The following is a 16,525-nucleotide window of genomic DNA, read 5'->3' as shown; positions in this document are numbered from 1 at the left end:
GTGCTCCATCTTCCCGTACAGTTGATCGGCGGGGGTGCAGGGTGTCCGGGAACTGCTGCACTCACTGGAGCTCTGGTGAGCAATGCAGGCTCTTGGCAGCTTTCCAATGATAGTGCCATATATCATACAGTGGCAGTGCTTGGTACTGCAGCTCAGCTCCATTGACTTGAATGGGGCTGAGCTGAAACTAGGCCATATGTCCGATGTACAGTGATGTCACTGGCCTAGGAAGAGGCTTTGGCGCTCGAGACCTCTTCTAACAGCTGATCGGCTGAAGATAAGTCATATATATATATATATTTTTCTAGATAACCTCTTTAAGCTTAGAATAATCACTTCTTTATATTGTAAATGTTTAATATCTTTAATTGTAAAGACTGGATTGGTGCTTTTGATTCAAACGTTATGGGAGTGGCGGAAACGGCCAAAAACAGCCGTTCTAGGGATCGGCGGGAGTCTTAGGAGTTTGAATAATAATTTTTATAAGCTTTATGCCTTTTATGTATGTTGTTGTTTTTAAATGGTCTTAGAATCAGTCTGAATTAGTCAGGGATTTAGGGAAAATGAATGTGAAGAGCAACTTTTTTTTCCCTAAGGAAGTATCTAATATCTTAAAAAAAAAAAAAAAAAGTCACTCTTTTTATACTTGGTGTTTAAAGGAGTTTAGGCCATCACTAGCTGATCATCCAACACCCCGCACTCCTGCCGATCAGCTGGACAGCACTCCGTCACTGTCCACTATGTTGATGGTGCTCTGTAGCTGGCAAGTGTTGGGTGTTGAACCCCTAATGATCAGCTAGGGATGGCCTATTCTGAGTATTGGACATCACTTAAAGATTGGACAACTCTTTTAATGATTCATTTTGCTTATATGTTTTTTTATTTATTTATGTTTTGTCCTTCCTCATCACAGAATGTAAAGTCTGGCGAAATCCTTTAAACTTATTTCGCGGAGCAGAGTACAACAGGTAATTTCTTGGAGGGAATGTACTGTGCAAACGTGTGTGTGTGTGTGTGTGTGTGTGTGTGTGTGTGTATATGTGTGTATATATAATATATATACACACACTTGCAGGTAAAAAACTAAAGTCATCCGTATCTGATCTGTGGGGGTCCGACAGATTGGTGCTCCTGTGAGTGTTGCAGCCTTCTCTCAGCTCACCAAGTACATTGTGCTTGGTATTGCGCTCATTTCCATTCACTTCTATGGGGCTGAGCTGCGCCTAGGCATTGTGACCGATGATTGTTGTAACTTGGCCTAGGAAAACTGGAAAAGGGCTCCGGCACTACTGCGAGTGCTGCTGCCTTCTCAAACAGCTGATCAGCGGGGTCCCGGGTGTCAGACCCCCATCGATCAGACACTGATGACCTATCCAGACGATGGCTCATCCAGTATTTTTAAAGTTTCTGAAAACCCCTTAAAATGGACATTGTCAGTTTGCTAGTTTAATCCAGAAACTGCATACAAAAGGGGTTGTCCAGCGGCAAAAAAATACTGTTTAGTAAGTAAAATTTTTTATTTTATTTTTGTATTCAATTTGCAATGATGTCCCGGTTTAAGAGCCCCTCTCTTGTAACTGACAGCTCAACGGCATGTTCAGTCCTACACAAGCTGTGTTGGTAGGATGAAGGCTCGGTTCAATAGCTAAGCCAGCTCCATTTTCCACCACTGCTGATTTGGAGACGGAGCTTAGCTATTGAACTGAAGAGGATAGCCCATCCCTCTTCCTCACGTCACCAACACGGCCTGTATAGGAACGAACACGGGAGTGGAACTGCCAGTGCCAAGAGAAGGACGCTGAATCGCTGATAAATGCAGTACATTAGTAAGTTGTCAGCATTCATACACCATAAGCAGGACACCCCATTTAAACTCACTGACTGCACAAAATACCAGTGCATTGCCAACGCTTTGGAACCATTTACGAGATGGCTCTGTTTTCCTGAAATGGGGTTTAACATTCCTTCTTATTGTGTCTCCTTATTGACCTGGTAAATCCAGGCTACTGGAGATTTGGGAAGTGAAATGAGGATGATCAGCTTGACTTGTAATGAGTAGACTGGAAGGAGTAAATCTCATTGCTAGTCTAAGTCTCGGAAATGAGTAACGCTGCAGGGATTTCCATCTCCCAGGCTGTATGCCGCTGAGGTGCTGTGTAACACAAGACGTCTGAGCCATTGTCATTTTGACAGGTGCAGAGAACCACGCTGCATACAAATGTCTAATTGCTGCGCCTTACCAGGATCATAAATATTCACTTTTGTTCTATGAATTTGTAGAACTAACTTCTAGTCACCGTTTCTCGGTTTTCTGACATATATTAAAATGTACATTGTACAGTTTTTCTCTCTTTAATATGGTGTCTGTTATTTTGTATGGAACTGAAAAGTTTTTTCTGTTGGATCACAACCCTCCAAATAGAATACACAATCTTTTCATTAGAAATTAATGTATGCCTGCATTGACTTGTTTCTACAAATGTGCACGAAAACCTGTCCAAAAACTCGTAAAGCGCCTGGTCCTATAGATATTGGTCAGACGTGTAAATGACTATTTAAAGAAAATACACAAAAGATGTTTTATTACAATAACTATTTTGTTGTGGCAAATACGGCTGTGTGGTGTGCCCACGTCACATTACATGTTCTTTTTGGAATCTGTCACCAACTGATGGCATTTGTAAGGCTGATCAGGATCCTGATTAGTCTGAAAAATGCCTGATCAGTCAGAAAAATGACTTGAAATGCCGGATCCGTCTTTCAGGTGTCATCCGGCAAAACGGATCCGGCATTTATTTCTTTCACCCTTTTTTTTTTTTCGGTCTGCGCATGCTCAGACCGGAAGGGCAGAACCGGCATTCCAGTATCTTGAATGCCGGATCCGACACTAATACATTCCTATGGAAAAAAAATGCCGGATCCGGCATTCAGGCAAGTCTTCAGTTTTTTGGGCCGGAGATAAAACCATAGCATGCTGTGGTTTTATCTTTTGCCTAATCAGTCAAAATTACTGAACTGAAGACATCCTGAGGCATCCTGAACAGATTACTCGCCATTCAGAATGCATGGGGATATAACTGATCAGTTCTTTTCCGGTATACAGCCCCTAGGACGGAACTCAGTGCCAGAAAAGAAAAACACTAGTGTGAAAATATCCTAAGAAAAAGCAAAAATAAATAAATGGCATCAGATAAAATCCACTCCTATCTATCTACAGTCAGGTCCATAAATATTGGGACATCGACACAATTCTGACATTGTTGGCTCTATACACCACCACAATGGATTTGAAATGAAACAAACAAGATGTGCTTTAACTGCAGACTGTCAGCTTTATTTTGAGGGTTTTTACATCCAAATACGGTGTAGGAATTACAACAGTTTGCATATGTGCCTCCCACTTGTTAAGGAACCAAAAGTAATGGAACAATTGGCTTCCCAGCTGTTCCGTGGCCAGGTGTGTGTTATTCTCTCATTATCCCAATTACAATGAGCAGATAAAAGGTCCAGGGTTCATTTCAATTGTGATATTTGCATTTGGAATCTGTTGCTGTCAACTCTCAAGATGAGATCCAAAGAGCTGTCACTATCAGTGAAGCAAGCCATCATTAGGCTGGTTTGTTTTGTTTTTCCAATCAGAGAGATGGCAAAAACATTAGGCGTGGCCAAAACAACTGTTTGGAACATTCTTAAAAAGAAGGAACGCACCGGTGAGCTCCGCAACACCAAAAGCCCTGGAAGACCACCGACAACAACTGTCGTGGATGACCGAAGAATTATTTCCCTGGTGAAGAAAACACCCTTCACAATAGTTGGCCAGATCAAGAACACTCTCCAGGAGGTAGGTGTATGTGTGTCAAAGTCAACAATCAAGAGAAGACTTCACCAGAGTGAATACAGAGGGTTCACCACAAGATGTAAACCATTGGTGAGCCTCAAAGACAGGAAGGCCAGATTAGAGTTTGCCAAACGACATCTAAAAAAGCCTTCACAGTTCTGGAACAACATCCTGTGGACAGATGAGACCAAGATCAACTTGTACTAGAGTGATGGGGAAAGAAGAGTATGGAGAAGGAAAGGAACTGCTCATGATCCTAAGCATACCACCTCATCAGTGAAGCATGGTGGTGGTAGTGTCATGGCATGGGCATGTATGGCTGCCAATGGAACTGGTTCTCTGTGACTGCTGACAAAAGCAGCAGGATGAATTCTGAAGTGTTTCGGGCAATATTATCTGCTCATATTCAGCCAAATGCTTCAGAACTCATTGGATGGCGCTTCACAGCGCAGATGGACAATGACCCAAAGCATACTGCAAAAGCAACCAAAGAGTTTTTTAAGGGGAATAAGTGGAATGATATGCAATGTCCAAGTCAATCACCGGACCTGAAGCCGATTAAGCATGCATTTCACTTGCTGAAGACAAAACTGAAGGGAAAATGCCCCACGAACAAGCAGGAACTGAAGACAGTTGCAGTAGAGGCCTGGCAGAGCATCACCAGGGATGAAACCCAGCATCAGGTGATGTCTATGCGTTCCAGACTTCAGGCTGTAATTGACTGCAAAGGATTTATTTGCAACCAAGTATTAAAAAGTGAAAATTTGATTTATGATTATTATTCTGTCCAATTACTTTTGGTTCCTTAACAAGTAAGGAGGCACATATGCAAACTGCTGTAATTCCTACACCGTTCACCTGATTTGGATGTAAATACCCTCAAATTAAAGCTGACGTTCTGCAGTTAAAGCACATCTTGTTTGTTTAATTTCAAATCCATTGTGGTGGTGTATAGAGCCAAAAATGTTAGAATTGTGTAGATGTCCCAATATTTGACTGTATGTCTGTCTGTTTAATCTAGCAAGTACAAGTACAGCATATAAAGATAAAAAGACCCCTTATAATTATATTTAGCCATTCTTTTTATAAACAGACATTTCAAAGCCAAAGGACCTTATACTAAATATTGCAAATTATAATTATCCTGTTTGATCCATATTTAAACGAAGAAATGCAGTTTTCTTTCACTTTGCACAGTGCGATTTCCAACGTACAGGTGAAAAGTTGAAGAATTAGAATATCATGTAAAGTTCATTTATTTCAGTAATGCAACATAAAAGGTGAAGCTAATATATGAGATAGACTCATTACATGCAAAGCAAGATATTCCAAGCCTTTATTTGTTATAATTTGGATGATTATTGCTTACAGCTTAGGCTCCTTTCACACCTGCGTTCAGGTGTCCGCTCGTGAGCTCCGTTTGAAGGGGCTCACGAGCGGCCCTGAACGCAGCCGTCTGGCCCTAATGCATTCTCAGTGGAGGCAGATCCACTGAGAATGCATCCGCCTGCCAGCGCTCAGCCTCCGCTCCGCTCAGTGAGCAGACACCTGAACGCTGCAAGCAGCGTTCGGGTGTCCGCCTGGCCGTGCGGAGGCGAGCGGATCCGTTCCGACTTATAATGGAAGTCAATGGGGACGGATCCGCTTGAAGATGACACCATATGGCTCAATCTTCAAGCGGATCCGTCCCCCATTGACTTTCAATGTAAAGTCTGAACGGATCCGCTCAGGCTACTTTCACACTTAGAAAATTTTTCTAAGTTATAATGCAGACGGATCCGTTCTGAACGGAGCCACCGTCTGCATTAATATGAGCGGATCCGATCGAACGCTAGTGTGAAAGTAGCCTTATGAAACCCCAAAGTCACAATCTCAGGTACTCAGGGGGTACGGATTAATTAGCTGACTAGAGTGTGACACTTTGAGTTTAGAATATTAACCCTTTTACAATTCTCTAATTTTAAGTTGCATTAATGCAATTCTTTTTACGTTACATTACTGAAATAAATGGACTCTTGCACAATATTCAAATTTTTCGAGTTTCACCTGTATTATGCGGGAACCAAAACTCTGCCCCACTGGGGAGCTCCCAGCATGCAGTATTTAGGTCCCATTAAAACAGCTTGTGTGTTCAATGCTTTCCCTAAGGCTGGGTTCAGACCTGAGCGTTTTACAGTGCGTTCCTACGCGCTGTAAAATGCTCAACAGGCAAGAACCAATGATTCCCTATGGGAATGATTCTCACCTGAGCGTTTTACAACGCGTACGATCGCGCTGTAAAACGCCGGATGCCCCAAGAAGTACAGGAGCTTCTTTGGGGCGTCTTCGCGCGTTCCCGTACATAGACTTCAGCGGGAACGCGTGACAATGGGCGTTCGCTTGTCTCTGTATGCGCGATTGCAAACGCCCGTACAATCGCGCATACAGAGCGTACGCTCAGGTCTGAACCCAGCGTAAAGAAATCATTCATTTAAGTTAGTTTTAGGATCTCCTTGTAGAGATAGTAGCATTTTCCATTCACATACTAAAGGGAACCTGTCAAGGTGCACATGTAGGCAGCATATTATAGTGTAGGATGAGCTGAGCAGATTGATGCATTGTGACAATATTCACTATAACTTGTATTTTTATTTATATATGCTTCTTTACTCTTTCAATACCTTATCGTCAAGTGTTGGTGGACTCACTCAGTGTATAGTTACTGAGAATAACTGTCAGTCATTGAGTAGGACCACCCGCTGGACAGAGAATGAACCTACTTTCCTACAAAAATTTACAATAAATCATCTTTTTTCATTTTGGTGCATAATATAATGCATTTGTGATGTGCAAGTAGAGCTAGGTCCTTATGCCACACTCCAGCTGACCATATACCTTTGATAAATGCCTGTTATCCAGCAAACAGATGTGCTGGGGACGCAGTTTGATTTCAAAATGCCTGCTCCTTTTTTCTCTGTTAGAAGAGCACTAACATGGAGAAATGTATAATCAACACTTGAATGCATAGTTCTAATTGTCGTTGTGTTGCAGATATACATGGGTGACAGGACGGGAACCGTTAACATATTATGATATGAATCTTTCAGCCCAGGATCATCAGACTTTCTTTACATGTGACACCGATCACATGCGGCCAGCAGATGCAAGTAAGAACCACACTGAATTTTGCCACTATTTAAAAACGGGGACAGTGATTTTAAAGGGTTTTTATTTTATTAGGAAATTATGTGAATTTTTATTAGAAAACAGTCTGTAAAGTGTCCCCTTAGCAAACTGAATGTTTCTAAGATTCCTTCTTATGTGGTGTACTGAAGGTTGAAGGTGGGTACATGTAAGATGCAGGCTTCAGCCTCATTCCACGAGCCCTGCCTCCCTACACGTCTAATCCATTACTCTCCTCTACATATAAGGAGAAGAGCAGGACTGCAGCAAGCATACAGGAACATAGTACACTTACTATCAGTGCTAATCGCTGCAGCTATGCTTCTCTCCATATCTTAGCTCTAACCAGAAGATACATTGGAGCGCTGCTAGTAGCTGTTAAAATATGCATTAAAGCTTGTAAAATTAGTTCTTTAGTTAAATACATTAGACGTAGAATGAGGAAGCGTTTGGGCAGGGACAGAAGAGGCAGGCTGAGAAGTCTGCTTCTGCTTCTTACTTTTCCGTCTTCAGCATTCACTAGCCATTGCTTAGTTAGAGAGTTGCTAAGGAAACACTTTAGTAGCCTGGCCTTACATGTCATGCACTACAGCAGGGCATGTGCAAGCTCGCCCTTACATGTCATAACCTGCAACTGCTCTCCAACCAGGAGTGTGCAATCCTTACATGTCATACTGTATAGGCCCCATGCACACGGCCGTGTTTCACAGCCGTGTGCGGGCCGTGGAACCGCGGCCTGGATCCCTCCTGAGAGCAGGAGCGCACGGCGTCACTGGTTGCTATGACGCCGTGCGCTCCCTGCTGCCGGCACAGTACAGTAATACACTGGTATAGATCATACCAGTGTATTACTGCATAGCGGCGGCAGCAGGGAGCGCACGGCGTCATAGCAACCAGTGACGCTGTGCGCTCCTGCTCTCAGGAGGGATCCAGGCCGCGGTTCCACGGCCCGCACACGGCTGTGAAACACGGCCGTGTGCATGGGGCCATAGTCAGAGGGGGGGGTGCAAGCCTGGTCTGCATGTGATGCATGCACTGGAAATTGGCATGCTCAAGCCTGGCCTTTCATGTCATGTCAGGTTTGATTCCACAAGTAGTGTTCATAGAGTTCCCCAGCAATTACATAAACTAGTAAAAATTGCCCCCCATTCTTCTTCACAAGCACCACCTTGATATCCCAGTAGTCACAGAAGGCCTGCCCTCTTCCACCGCTGATTACAGAAGGCCCAAGCCCTTCTTCAGCAGGCAGTCAAAGCAGTACTCCCCTAGAAGCATAGTTCCTCTCAGTAGTCACAGGGAGGTCTCTTCCCCAAAGCCGAAACCCCTTCCAGTAATTGCTGCTGATCCTCCACCCACCTCTTCAGTTGTGAAAAGTGACACCATCCCACCTCCCCATTTGCCAGAGCAATCACTTTTCCCCACATGTCTTTGCCTACCACATGCTTCCTGTGCTGGCAGAAAGACATATACAGTAGTAGCCTGTTGCTTCCTGCATCAAGTTCTACTAATAGAGCGTTCTGTGACAGCCACTGTGCGCTCTTTCTGCCCAGCAGCAACAATCTGGGTGAAAAGAACCAAATGCATGCAGAGGACAAAAACCAAGTTGCCATGTTGACTAGAAACGTGACCCTTACTCCCTGCACCATCTCCATTTTGTCTAACCCTGCCACAGAGTGTCATGTTAATGTTATAACACTTTCGTGTACAGTAGTCCAGAGACCAATGTGAATTCACCTGCAAACAACCAGAAAATAATAAAATGATCGTCTTTTACACTGAACAAAAATATAAACGCAACACTTTCGGTTTTGCTCCCATTTTGCATGAGCTGAACTCAAAGATCTGAAACATTTTCTACATACACAAAAGACTCATTACTCTCAAATATTGTTCACAAATCTGTCTGAATCTGTGTTAGCGAGCACTTCTCCTTTGCTGAGATAATCCATCCCACCTCACAGGTGTGGCATATCAAGGTGCTGATTAGACAGCATGAATATTGCACAGGTGTGCCTTAGACTGCCCACAATAACAGAGACCACTCTGAAACCGATCCAGAGCATCCCAAATCTGCTCAATAGGTGACATGTCTGGTGAGTATGCTGGCCATGCAAGAACTGGGATGTTTTCAGCTTCTAGGAATTGTGTACAGATCCTTGCAATATGGGGCCGTGCATTATCATGCTGCAACATGAGGTGATGGTCGTGGATGAATGGCACAACAATGGGCCTCAGGATCTCGTCACGGTATCTCTGTGCATTCAAAAGCCATGAATAAAATGCACCTGTGTTCGTTGTCCATAACATACGCCTGCCCATACCATAACCCCACCACCACCATGGGTCACTCAATCCACAACGTTGACGTCAGCAAACCGCTCACCCACACAACGCCACACACGCTGTCTGCCACCTGCCCTGAACAGTGAAAACCGGGACTTATCCGTGAACAAAACGCCTCTCCAACGTGCCAGACGCCATCAAATGTGAGCATTTGCCCACTCGAGTCGGTTACGACGAACTGCAGTCAGGTCCAGACCCCGATGAGGACGACCGTGCTTCTTTGAGACGGTTTCTGACAGTTTGTGCAGGAATTATTTGGTTATGCAAACCGATTGTTGCTTCAGCTGTCCGAGTGGATGGTCTCAGACGATCATGGAGGTGAACGTGCTGGATGTGGAGGTCCTGGGCTGGTGTGGTTACACGTGGTCTGCAGTTGTTAGGCCGGTTGAATGTACTGCCAAATTCTCTGAAACGCCTTTGGAGACGGCTTATGGTAGAGAAATACATTCATTGCACGGTCAACAGCTCTGGTAGACATTCCTGCAGTCGGCTTGCCAATTGCAAGCTCCCTCAAACGTTGCGACATCTGTGGCATTGTGCTGTGTGCTCAAACTGCACATTTCAGAGTGGCCTTTTATTGTGGGCAGTCTAAGGCACACCTGTGCAATATTCATGCTGTCTAATCAGTACCTATGATATGCCACACCTGTGAGGTGGGATGGATTATCTCAGCAAAGGAGAAGTGCTCGCTAACACAGATTTAGACAGATTTGTGAACAATATTTGAGAGTAATGGGTCTTTTGTGTATGTAAAAAATGTTTCAGATCTTTGAGTTCAGCTCATGCCAAATGGGAGCAAAACCGAAAGTGTTGCGTTTATATTTTTGTTCAGTGTAGTTATTAGTAACCGTATGTGATATTCTGCTCTAGCAGTGTTGAGGGTACGTTTGTCATCGGAGGGTATGTCTTTAGAATCCATTATGGTGGATTGAATTTCCTTTTTTGTTAAACAGTAATGCAAAAAGCATGGCGGGAAAGAAACCCACAAGCCAGAATTTCTGCAGCACATGAAGCGCTGGAATTAAATGAGTGAGTATGCCTTTATCATACCTGAGTGCGCACTACATCTACTTACAATATGTCACAATTAATATATGCTGCTGAGACCTATGGTAACCTCTTTAGTCTACTGCAAGGATATGTTAAAGTGGTTTTCTAATTTATTTTTTAAACTGATGACCTATTCTCTGGATAGGTTATTAGAATGTAATTGGTGGGGGTCGGACACCTGGGACCCCCGGCGATCAGCTGTTTGAGAAGGCCAAGGCGCTCACGTGACTGCTGCTGCAATAATACAGCTTAGTCTAGGCCAGTGACGTCACATTAATCAGTCACGTAGCCTAGGTCCACCACAGTCCCATTCTAGTGAATGGGGCTGGGCTGTGATACCAAGCACAGCCGCTATACAATGTATGGCACTATGTTTGGTAAGCTGCGAGGAGGCCGCTGTGCTCGCCACGGTTCAAGTGAGAGCCATGGTTTCCTCAAAAAGCTGATCAGCCAGGGTCCTGGGTGTCAGACCCCTACTGATCAGATATTAGTGACCTCTCCTGAGGTCAGAAAGTCTCTTAAACATTTGTGTTAAATAAATATACTAAATCTTTAGAAAAAAATGTAAAACTCTCATCCCCCTCAAATTTCACTGGTCTGGCCAGATAACTTGAGCTGCATTTTCAGAACTTTCTTCAATGCAATGTAAAATTTGCTTAGTGCATTAAGAAACTAAAGTCACTGCCCGACGACATAACCCAAGATGGTAGCTTAGTCTTAACGTCATCCTTCCAATATTGTACCCATATATTGTAGTGGTCCTACAGCTTGAGGAGCACTGTAACCACGCATGCATTGAAAATCTAATTGTCTTACCTGCACACGTGGGGCTACCTTTTATGTACATAACCTATTGTTTTTTTTTTGTTTGTTTTTTATTGAGCACAGATGTGCCACTGCCTTCATTTTACTGGCTGAGGAAGAAGCAACGACAATTGTAGAGGCAGAGAAGTTGTTTAAGCAAGCACTGAAGGCTGGGGAAGGCTGCTATAGAAGAAGCCAGCAATTACAGCACCATGGTGCTCAGTATGAAGCTCAGCACCGTAAGAGCCACCTATTCTGTAGACACAAATGTGCAGTTTCTTTAGTCACCATTGGTTTTAATAAACATCAGCAGGGTCCAATTTCCAATTCCAATATATATCTTTTTAATTTGGTCAATGCCATGTGCTTCTGTTCCCTATCATTTTGGCATACATTTGGCTATTCCTATCTCAGACATGTACGGCATATCCCCAGCTGTGGGTACCACTTCTGAATGACCCCCACCCTGCCTGATCAGGTATCCCACATACAGGCAAAGAAAAATGGAGTTTACAGTAGACTTGGGCTACTTTCACACTAGCGGCAGGACGGATCCAACAGGCTATTCACGGATCCGTCTTGCCGCTAATTCGCCGTACCGCCGCTCCGTCCCCAATGACTATAATGGGGACAGGGGCGGAGCTCCGGTGCAGCACGGTAGTGCACGGCGAAAGGCAGCCGGACTAAAAGCACTGCATGTCCGACTTTTTAGTCCAGCGGCCTCTCACCGCGAACTGCCGTGCTGCGCCAGAGCTCCGCCCCCGTCCCCATTATAGTCAATAGGGACGGAGCAGCGGCACGGCGAAATAGTGGCAGGACGGATCCGACAGGGTGAACAGCCTGTTTGGATCCGTCCTGCCGCTAGTGTAAAAGTAGCCTTAGCTTCCTGCATTGACATAGGTTTAAATGGGTTGTCTAGGATTAGCAAAATACCATATTTTTCGTTCTATAAGACGCACTTGCCCTTAAGACCCGAAGAGGAGAATAAGAAAAAAAAGTTTTTCATTAGACCTCATGTTAATCAGACCTCAGCTCACAGCCCCAATCAGACCCCCAATGTTAGTAAGACCTCGGATCAGACCCCAATGTGAATAACCCCATTCAGACCTCAGATGAGGCCCCCAAGTCACAAAGCAAATAAAAAAATAAAAAAAAATCAAGTTACCTGTCCTGCTTCGGACGCCGCCACATCTAGGATACAGCTCTCTTCTTCTTCCTGCTGCCTTCTGTGCTGTGGTTTGACGCGCACAGTGTGAGGTCACAGCACAGCTGACGGCAGAAGACCGGGGAGTGCTGCATTCACCACTTACCGATCCTCCGGTACTAATGAGCGCTTCCATAATGGAAGCGCTCATTAGTATTCACCCTATAAGACGCACTGACATTGTTCCTCCAATTTGGATAGGTGCTCAGTATGAAGCTCAGCACCGTAAGAGCCAGAAACTAAAGAGTTTCTTTAGTCACCATTGATATAGGGCTGAGCTGCAAGGAGGCAGACATGTTTATCCAATCCTGTATAACTCCTTTACAGTTTTAAAGGTGTTGCACGTGGTAAGAAAATCAAGGTTTCTTTTTTTCCAAACAGGCTTTTTTCTACAGGCTATTAGTAGTATTGCAGCTCAGCCCCATTCACTTCAATATCAGACATCACTCATGGGGAGGATTAGCACTGTTTTAGTTCATTACAACCTCTGTTGCACTCTGGCCACCTGCAGTCAACACTAGAGTGAATGTATGCTGTAAGATCCTATGCTCGCCTCTAGTGGTGATTGCAGCCAGCCAGAGTGTTAACCTGTTAGTGACCACCAATACGCCTTTTTACGGTGGTCACTAATGGGCCATAGACTTGACCATAACTTTTCACAGCTGCCTAGTATTATAACTTTTAGACCTTTTACCATTGGCACTTCAGGAATGAGATTGCGGGTTGCCAACATCTTCACATGGCAGCCTAATGCAGATACCAGGCCTGCCTGCAGTGTATGGCCATCAGACTGTGCATCTCTGGCGCACCCTAATGGTGTCTGTTAGTATAGCACTCAAAATAGAATACTTTGCACTGCATAAGCAGTACACTTTATTATAGAAGCAATCAAAAGAGCGCCTATTAAAGTCCCCTCGCATAATGGAAGCGCTCACTAATATTCGCTTTACAAGTTGCACTGCCATTCCCCCCCCCTCTCTCTTTTTTTTTTTTTGTCTCATTAAGCGAAAAATACGGTATATCAAAAAGAAAATGCAGCAAAATTTATAACATAAAAGCTCGATGTCGGCATTTCTATATTTTTTGGGCATCCCCCCCCAAAAAAAAGTTAATAAAATGTAATCTTTAAAGGTATTCTGTCACCAGATTTATCCCTATTAAGCTAGCTGACATTAGCGATGTGCAAACGTCAGCTAAACCTAACTAGCCTATTCCTACTTTTATCTATGCCCCCGTTATGCCAGAAATTAAACTTGTATAATATGCTAATTAGCCTCTAGTAGCAGGGTGGCATTGTTCCTGCTCCTAGAGACTCCGGTCTTCCACCTTTGTCGCCTCCCTCCAAGTCCTGATTGACAGGGCCAGGCAGCACTCGCATCCGTCTGCCAGCCCTTAGCTCGCACCGTTCAGCATACGGCGCAGGCGTGGTGAGGGAAAGAAGCTCGCAGCTTCCTCACTGCGCTGGCAGACAGATGCGAGCACTGCCTGGCCCTGTCAATCAGGACTTGGAGGGAGGCGACAAAGGTGGGAGAACGGAGTCTCTAGGAGCATGGAACAACAAACTATAAGTTGTCCTTCAACTAAAACAACCCTCATACGGCTACATCAACAATAAAATAAAATTTTATAGCTCTTGGAATGTGATGATGAAAAATGCTTGACCACTAAGGTCCAAAACAGGCTGATCACTAAGGGGTATAACTTTTTGTTGACCATGCGGGTGACACACATGAACACAAGTGGTAAGTGTTTCCTAACTACCCAGGGTCATAGTCACTACATTCACCCTTGTACATCTCCGCTGGTGTGCCCAGTTCTTGTAGATAGCTGTAAAGAAAATAAATGCTTACTTGCTGACACTGTTACATAGACTTTCTATATATGTCTGCTTTCCACTTGTGTTGTTTCAGGACGAGACACAAATGTATTGGTATACATTAAAAGAAGATTAGCAATGTGTGCACGGAAGCTAGGAAGAACAAGGGAAGCAGTGAAGATGATGAGAGATGTATGTGTGTTTGTCAAGCCTTTCTTATGGAACCATTCCTTTAGCTTGTGTCTTGCAAAAATCTTGAACATAAAAATATTTTCCCTAATTTTCGAAAACCACAGAAGCTATCTAACATCCTGTTACATCAGTCATATGATATGCAGCACCATTCTTTATGTCAAATTTAGTTACAAAGCCACATGGGACCAAACCTCCAATGGTAGTGTGGACAGATCCTAACATCAGAGTGGAACTTAAATTTGAATGAGGCCTCTTAACTGCTTGACACCTGACCAGGTCATAAAAAACATAAATCGTATCTATATACAGCACAGGTTAGAAGCTGTATGGTCAGTGACCAGCTGGTAGAGACTGCTGGGGAACGTGGAGAGAAGACAGAAGTGTTCTTCACCACTTGTGCATAGAAATGTAATATATCAAAAGTAATAGTATACACAAAAAGTCTATTTTAGTGTAACACTACAAATGGCTAAATGGTGTCTGGTCCTGAAGACTCAAGATACCCCAGACCTGAACTGGTTGTAAGAATTCTATATAAGTGTACCACATGTGAATGCAGTAGTGCCTTGTAGCTTATTAGATGCAGCTCCATGCGGTGCTATAGACGTTCTGGTAACAGGTAAAACAAAAGGAAAACATCACGTAAGACACAGGAAGACATGGAGTGGGGTAAATGTGTTCACACTGGCTTGTTACTGGGCTGTGCTCTCTATCAGTTTCTATAAAATTGTAAATGTTGGAGCCAGCTTATGACACATCAGTTATGAGATACATTGATTTGTCACTAAGCCCATTTTAAAGGGCTTCTCCCAGATTTTCATATTGATGACCTATCCTCAAAATAGGTCAACAATATGAGATTGGAGGTCCCAGGAGTCATACCAATTAGGGCACGAATCAGCTGTATTAAGAGGCCACGGCACTCCGTGAGCGATTAGGTCTATCCCTAGGCCATGTGGCTTTCCATGCATTGGTCACATTCAAGTGAGTGGGGCTGAGATGTAAAACCAAGCACAGCTGCTATACAATGTACAAATGTACAGCGCTGTGCTTGGTAAGCTGCGAAGGTGTCTGGATTCGACCCCCAACAATGTCATATTGAGGACCTATCTTAATGGTAGGTCATCAATATGTAAATTCTGGAGAACCCTTCAAAGAGAATTGATCAGAAAATTACCTATTGTTTAATTCATGTTTTAGCGGCCAGTATGAAAATGTTGATGGTGACATGGGAAATAAAATAAAAAGAATCATCAAAAATTCTAAAATAATGTGTTTAACATTTAAAATCTTTCACAAACTTTTGATATGTGATAGCAACATATTACAGTTTTAATTGACAGAGTCCTTCACCAATCACTTGAATGAGGAGCAAGAAGCACTCCCATATCACGCATCACTCTCCGGAAGCAAGATGGGCCCATAGACTTTATATTTAGGCTGTTTTGCTTCCTCTCCTGCAGAGAGGAGAGATAGTAGTACACTATGCAAGAGCTTCTCTATCCTTGTTGTAGCGATCAGTGAGACTCTCATGACCCTCGCCGATCAAAACCTTCAGTATGGCGCTATGACATATCAAAAGTTTTGTGAAAGCTCAGTGACCATTAAAACAGTAACAATCTGTATGTTTAAGAACAATTCCAATTTTCCTCACCATCATCAAGAATGTATCAGACCGTCCCAAGATGGCCCACATCCAGCACTTGGTAAACTTGAAAGATTCAACGAGGTCAGCATCTCCCTCAATGGTTTCTGTATTAAATCAGTCCAACATGTAAAAAAAAATTGACGTTTCAGCTACATCAAAGCCTTTCTCAAGCATCCCAATACCATTGCATATACATTCATATATAGGCAAAGAGTGGTCCTATAAACCAATCAAAGATTAGTACGTAATTAACATATGCCATCAGTGTGCTCACCAATTATTACTCTTAGATCGTGATGGGCAGTCTGAAGCCTCAATGTATGGATGTGGGTGGACCGGCCGCAGATTACTTCCTGCCGTGTCATTTGACACAAGTATTGCTCCACTCTATACCTCTCCGCTCATGTCCAATCACCTCTAGGCCTACCATGTTCAGCAACACCTGCGTCAAATGACACGGCAGTA

At 43.6% G+C, this 16,525-nt stretch overlaps 1 protein-coding gene across 3 annotated transcripts in view; it reads left to right on the top strand.

Annotated features, from left to right (window-relative positions):
* ST7 (suppression of tumorigenicity 7) overlaps window positions 1-16,525 on the top strand; it is a 129,465-nt gene that overhangs the window by 67,411 nt on the left and 45,529 nt on the right. For all 3 annotated transcript variants that reach the window (XM_044277003.1, XM_044277002.1, XM_044277004.1), the window contains 5 exons: window positions 914-968; window positions 6,869-6,984; window positions 10,297-10,372; window positions 11,282-11,436; window positions 14,312-14,409. In XM_044277003.1, the coding sequence (XP_044132938.1) occupies window positions 914-968; window positions 6,869-6,984; window positions 10,297-10,372; window positions 11,282-11,436; window positions 14,312-14,409 (500 nt within the window). The remainder of the gene's footprint in view (window positions 1-913; window positions 969-6,868; window positions 6,985-10,296; window positions 10,373-11,281; window positions 11,437-14,311; window positions 14,410-16,525) is intronic.

This window comes from Bufo gargarizans, chromosome 2 (genome assembly GCF_014858855.1).
Source record: "Bufo gargarizans isolate SCDJY-AF-19 chromosome 2, ASM1485885v1, whole genome shotgun sequence".
Lineage (NCBI taxonomy): Eukaryota > Metazoa > Chordata > Amphibia > Anura > Bufonidae > Bufo > Bufo gargarizans.
Note: the sequence above shows the minus strand (reverse complement) of the source record. Positions and strands in the feature narration are given on the sequence as shown.